The sequence below is a fragment of the Crocodylus porosus genome, unplaced genomic scaffold (genome assembly GCF_001723895.1).
Source record: "Crocodylus porosus isolate Cpor-Errol unplaced genomic scaffold, CroPor_comp1, whole genome shotgun sequence".
In the NCBI taxonomy this organism is placed as follows: domain Eukaryota; kingdom Metazoa; phylum Chordata; order Crocodylia; family Crocodylidae; genus Crocodylus; species Crocodylus porosus.
This window is the reverse complement of record NW_017728918.1, coordinates 31707901-31714406: the sequence shown is the minus strand read 5'-3', so window position 1 is coordinate 31714406 and position 6506 is coordinate 31707901. Positions and strand designations below refer to the sequence as shown.

The 6506-nt window shown below is 40.3% G+C and overlaps 1 protein-coding gene across 2 annotated transcripts in view; it reads left to right on the top strand.

Moving 5' to 3' along the window:
- TRAPPC12 (trafficking protein particle complex 12) overlaps window positions 1-4442 on the top strand; it is a 91762-nt gene extending 87320 nt beyond the window's left edge. The window contains exons 10-12 of one of the 2 annotated variants that reach the window (XM_019537442.1): window positions 1769-1869; window positions 2658-2745; window positions 4085-4442. In XM_019537442.1, the coding sequence (XP_019392987.1) occupies window positions 1769-1869; window positions 2658-2745; window positions 4085-4327 (432 nt within the window). In that variant the 3' untranslated portion in view covers window positions 4328-4442. The remainder of the gene's footprint in view (window positions 1-1768; window positions 1870-2657; window positions 2746-4084) is intronic. The other variant, XM_019537444.1, reaches the window with a different exon arrangement.
- The last annotated feature ends 2064 nt before the right edge of the window (window positions 4443-6506 follow it).

Genomic DNA, 6506 nt, shown 5'->3' with positions numbered 1-6506 from the left:
TCCAGTGTCCACATCATTAATGAAGATGTTGAACAATATGGGTCCAAGGACAGAGCCTTGGGGGACCCCACTGGTCACAGGACACCATGATGAGTGACTGCCATCCATTACAACCCTCTGGGTCTGATCGCGGCACCAATTTCCCAGCCAGCAGACTGTGGTGGAGCCAAGGCCACAACTCGCCAGTTTGGCCAAGAGGTGATCATGGGATACCAGATCAAAGGCTTTTTTGAAGTCAAGATATATGAAGACCACATGTAATACAGAAAACAACATCCAGATTTTAAATTAAAAATTGCATTTTCTACAACCAAATCTAAAGTTAAGTAGCAATCACCTCATTGTATATTTGTTATTTAGATATTGCAAATAAATAACTTTTTCCTATGCTTTTTATTCTTTATTAGAAAAGATTTTAAAATTTAATCTGAATTGAAAAGGGTTTGGAAGGCATGGTGTTTACTTTTTCCTGAATCCAGCTGTGCAGTATTATGTCGAAGTACATCAGCTTCACCTAGACTGTGATAATGAATACCCTCTCAATGCCTAAGATAGTTATATTATAGGTTTGTTATATTTATGTTATATTTGTTATATTTACAAACTTCTGCAAACTGCCTAAATAATTCATCTTTTCCATCCTGCACTTCCTTTTGGAATTAAATGATACGATTCATTTTCTCTTTTGATTGGTGTTTGCCTTCGTCTTCTGGAATGACGTTACTTAAACCAGAAAGTAAAAACTTTGCATTCTACCACATGGATGGGTAAAAGAATAGTTGTCATATTTTCATGTCAAAGACAAATGAACAGAGCTATTTTAATAGTGTTGCATTTTAGAGAGCACAGGGGAGAAATTCTCCTAATTCAGACTAGCAAATGGTTCTCTTGAATACAAAAAGGTAAAGATACAGTTCAGTTCTGACAGTGTTTTGCACTTTGTTCTTCCTAAATTAATTCTGACCATCAGGCAAGGTATATCATGGTCAAAAAATGACTTCTCACCTGGCAGCTTTTGAGTGCTTTGCATATTTGTGATTTTGCAGATGTGAGTGGTTTCTGCAAAAAATTTTACAAAGGAACTTCCCCCAAAAAAAGAAATTCCACCTCAACCCCTTACAACCTGCCATCCTCCACTCCAAATGATTTATTTTAGTCTGCTTTCTGCCAGCTCCCAAATCCATTAGACCTTCTCTTGTATCATCTAGTCTAATGCTTCTAAATTCATGTCAGGACCACCTTTACAGTTTCCTTTACTGACACTCAAGGTGGCTCCTGTGTCACATTTGAGTGGCAGAGTACTGTCCAGGGGTCCTTGAGTCTGCAATAGGTACTATTTCCTCTCCTGTGCAATAGCATCATCATCCCTTATTAGAGGTAGCTCTGCTATCTTCTCATTTCTAGCAAGTTTTACAAACTGAATTATTTGCAAAGAGGACCCTGGATGCCTTTAAAAACAGCTAGAAATAAAGAAGTGGAGCCACAGCTGAGCCAAAGCTCCACAGATTGCAATTGGAGAATCACAGTGTTAAGTGGAGAGAAAATTGAACTTTTTTGTTGTTGTTGCTGCGATTCTGAAGTGGAATTGTAAGCATCTCACTTGATAATTGCCTTACCCCACGCAGAGTGATACAAAATCATATCAGATATATAATACCTGTTCAAATTCTTATTCTTTGTGGAAGAGTCTTTCATTAAGACACAGTATAGGTGGATCTCTTATGTCTTCTTCTGATTGTAACAACTTTCTTATGATCTTATTCTCCAGATTGGAGACATAAAAACTGCTGAAAAATACTTTCAAGATGTTGAGAATGTTACTCAGAAGTTGAATGGCCTACAGAATCAAATTATGGTTTTAATGAACAGGTAGGTAGTTCAATAGCTAACTGAAAATTAAAAATATGGTTTTGCAAAGTACACATTAAGAATATTAAAGTACTCTTGAGAGTATCCCCTGTCTTTTATATAACTACATGCGTCACAAATGAGGCTGAATAGCATGTAGACCCATGAGACCTGTATTACTTGGTGTATTCGCATTATTCTGGATCAAAATTATGATCATTTAGTTATCGGAACTGATTTTACAAAGCTAATGCTCGCTCTTCAAAGCAGATTACATTTTTACTCTGCTTTCTCTATATATGTATTTGCCTAAAAAAGTCTTGGGAACAGACGAGCTATTCTTGAACCTTTATCCTGCAAACAAATCTGGTAGTAAATATCCCTATGTGTGGTATCTTCAAGTAGGTGCTAGGGGTTACAGCAGAAATTACAACTGTGTGTTGGGGAATTCAGTTTATCGCAGTGGCTGAATGTTTAGACAGATAATACTATGAAAAATGTTCTGGAAACAGATAGAGTGGTTGTTCTTTCCATAAGAGAAATTACTTTAAGAATGCTAATAACATTTAAATTAATAAAAATAGTATAGAGTATTGCTTTGGTGGACAGAACAAGTAAAATCGTCAAATGAAGTGATGTGTGTCACTTCATTTGTCTGTGAATCAGTGTCTCTGTGCTGGCTCAAGATTACACTGTGAAGAGCAAATAGATCTATCATAGGGAAATAAAAAATGGTGTCATTTCCTTTGAAATATACTCTTGCTTTAAGTGTTTCATGATAATTAATTTATATGTGACTTACTTTCTAGAGCATTTCTCCATCTTGGTCAGAATAACTTTGCAGAAGCTCACAGATTCTTCACAGAAATTTTAAGGATTGACCCATCAAATGCTGTGGTAAACCTCCACCTTTTCTACAGTTTACTGACACCTGAGTGATTCCTGAATCCATTAGATTTGAGTGCCCAGGGTTGCTTGGGAGCTTTATATGAAAGTGAAACAAGGTCCAAACAAAACATTGATAAGACATAGATGAGCAAAGGAAGAAAAAAGCTCTTTCTGTGAAGGATGAGATTATTATGCATATATTCAACTTTATTTTGTTTCAAGACAGCTCTGCAAGGGTTTGTATGTATGGCTTTTATTGTTTGTTTTAGTTCAGAATTACAAGTTGTACAATGAAATGGCAGCTATCAACATAAAGTAATTGATTTGTTGAACTATGATATCAAAGAGATACTATCAAGTTGTAAATATTTTTTAACATTTTGCAAATGAAAGCTTTAGCAATCGTTGAGAGATTAGAGGATTATCAGTTTTGTTCAGTTCAGTTGTTTGCATTTTTGACAGCACTCTGTATGCAATCACTTGAGAATGAGCTGATTCTTGGGCATCTGGATGTATCTCTACTGCACTGTTCCAAGGCCACTTTAAAACTGCAGACACCCAAGTTCAGGGAGTACCTAAGTAAGAGTCTTGTGACATTGGACTACAAATGTATCTGCTGAAAATTGAGGCAATCTCCCTTCAGCTGTGGTAGATCTAATAGAGCTCTCTAGAGAAAAAGGCCATGTTCTTCCCTAAGCTTTCAGAAAGTGGAGGAGTTGCTGTTGCTAAGCAGCCCTTTGTATTATTGTAACTCATGTTGATAAACTTTTCTCTTTCCTGCAGAGGAAAGAGAAAAATAACTTGACTTCTAGGATTTATTTGGGCTGCCCTGGTTGGTGAACAACCCCATTAGCTTAAAAGGCAGTTTCTGACATGTTTCTGTAGTAAAACAGTTCCCCCTGTTGTTTGGGTGGAGCTTTCACACAGCATCAGGGGAGAGAAACATATTTGAAAATAGAAGGATATAATTGTAAAGCTGAAAGAACTGACAGGGCTTCAGGGCAGGTGTACTTTCTGAAACCAATTTCAACTTGCTTTTAACATGTACTAATGAGTAGTGTTCCTCAGCCAGTCTTGAAACCAGCTGAAGCTCTTCTGTCTTTGAGAACTTCAGCTGTTGTAGGTCAATAGGTCCTGTTGCTATAGGGCAGCTGCTGAGAATTACTGGTCCCCCCACTGCCCAGAAAGTGAGAATTGGGTCATATTGAAGAAGACAATCCATAAAATGCAATTATTTGGGGGGAGGGGGGAGGGACTAAGGCAGGGAATAAGTAAATCTAAATACTTGGCAAATTTGGTCTGACTCCAGACTTATACATAATACAATACATAATATCTCTTTCTCCAGGCTAATAACAATGCTGCTGTTTGTCTGCTTTATCTGGGAAAATTGAAGGATTCCCTCCGGCAACTGGAAGGAATGGTTCAGCAGGACCCTAAACACTACCTACATGAGAGTGTTCTTTTCAATTTGACAACTATGTATGAATTGGAGTCATCCCGCAGTATGCAGAAGAAGCAGGCTCTGCTCGAGGCTGTAGCTGTCAAAGAGGGTGATAGCTTTAACACACAGTGTCTCAAATTAGGATAGCTCATTTTCAACTATTTAGTTTTCTTTCTGAAAGGCTAATATTTAAATTGTACATACTCTTGCTAATGTGTAAATGTTCCTCTTACAATTGAAATAAAATCTTTTTAATTGTGAACTTATGGTATTATTACTACACATTTACATGGTCTGTAACAACAACACTGGCTACCACTGTTGGGATATTTCATTGATCTATAGCCAGCTTCATTTATTGGGTCTGTTACAATTTAGTCATTCCTAGATGTAGTATATACCAACAATCACAATTACTCAGATGTATTCCTTTATGTATGCATTTTAGCTAACTTGTCATAGTGGGTTTTGCTATAAACACTTTCAGAGAGTAGTGAAGAAAATACTAAATCAGCTGATCTCATTACATAGCTAAGACTTCATGGGAATGGATGAGTAAGTAGCATGTATTACAAAAGTGAAATCCTAGCCACAGGTTTTCCTTTCAACTGCTTGTTGTGCATATCCCCCAACTACCCAAGCCACACAGTTGAGTGCATCTCTCATGGTTTAAGCCCTCATGGGAAGAGGGCTTAATTCAGTACTTAAATCCTTAAAGGAAATCTCTAGATCCACAGAAGAACCTGCTACTACCCTTAACTTTTATGTACTTGCTGAAGAGTCACTCCAGATACTCTAATACTTAAAATAGTCTAAGATGAAGAGGGATAAGCAGGGTGTACAAGCACAATAATGGGTAGGATTGATACTCAGTTATCAGTTGGGGTAGTTTACCATCATGCATCCTGCACTGAAGTGATACATCACCTGAACTACAGTGATCCAAAGTACCTCTTGTATTTGGAGTCTTAGACCACATCCATGAGTATGGTCTCATTTATTTCTAGACCCGTGGTTCTCAATGTTCTTAGACTCAAGGTGCCCTTCAAAAAATGCCAGCTCTTACATTGTCACTTATTTTTACTACAGAAAAATAGAGCAATTCTGCTGTTGCAAAGGACTCAGAATGATCACAACATGTCAGAATGGACTCCTATTTGAAATCTCTGGGCGCATCCACACATGCAAGCATGTGCGCTTGCAGCAGCTCAAATAGAAGCAGTGCAAATTTGTGCCGGGGCTTTTTGCTTCAGCGCACATGCTTGGACGTGCACTTTGTTGTGGAGCAAATTGTGCCACTTGGGGCAAAATAAACCTACCTGGCTCCTCCCGGATCTTCAGCCAGGGGGAGCTAGTAGAGCCCAGGGCCAGCACCTGTGCTGTCCCCAGCAGTATAAAAAGCTGCCCTGGCAAGTAGCTCAGGGCTGCTAGCTCTCAGAAGCTTCTGGAGCCCAGCCAGTTGGTACCTGGGGACATTACCCCTTGTGCCAGCTGGACTGCTGAACCAGCCCTGAGAGTTCCCTGCACCCTCAACCCATTGCAGCAGTCTGGCAGTGAGGGCTGCTCCCTGGCTGTGACCCACTGTGCACCTGCCAGACTCAGATGGGGACTGCAGAGCCAATAGAGGCATCTGCCCCTCTGGGCCAGCTGCCAGTAGACTGCAGTTGCAGGGTTGGCCTTTGTGCAGCACTATTGCCATGTGTGTCCCCTGCCCAGCCATCTGGCCAGCTATCGCCCGGAAGATGTTCTGGGTGTGGTGGCCTGCTTTGAACTGTCAAAGCATGTCCTCCTGGCCCCATTTGGCCACGAAGTCAGCCACAGCCAGATGGGTCCAAGGTGCCAGCTTTGAGCAAGCAGGGTCCTGCCACTGGCCTCCCTAACAGGAATTCTGGTGTTCCCTATTGGAAAACTGAAAAATCCCTGATAAAAAAACCCCCACAGTCACTCTAAAATACCCCCAAATCCATGTTCCTCCACAAGTAAAACAAAAGACCACTATAAAGAGAGAGAGGGAGTGAGACAGAGATGGAGACAGTGATCAGTTGGACAATGTTATATTGATATATCTACAGTGTTAAAGCAAGTCTCTCATCATAATAAAGTGAACTCTAAATGCAGGTTTCATGAATACATATTTTGCTGCCCTCCTACAGGGTGATGGCCCCCACACAAGGGCTGTGCCCCCCCCAACAGAGGGTTCAGCCCCCACACAAAATGTTTGGCCCCCCACACACAAGGGGTTCAGACCCCCAACAGGGGGTTCATCCCCCACACAAAGGGTTCAGTCCCCCCAAAATAGGGTTCAACCCCTAACAGGGATTGGCCC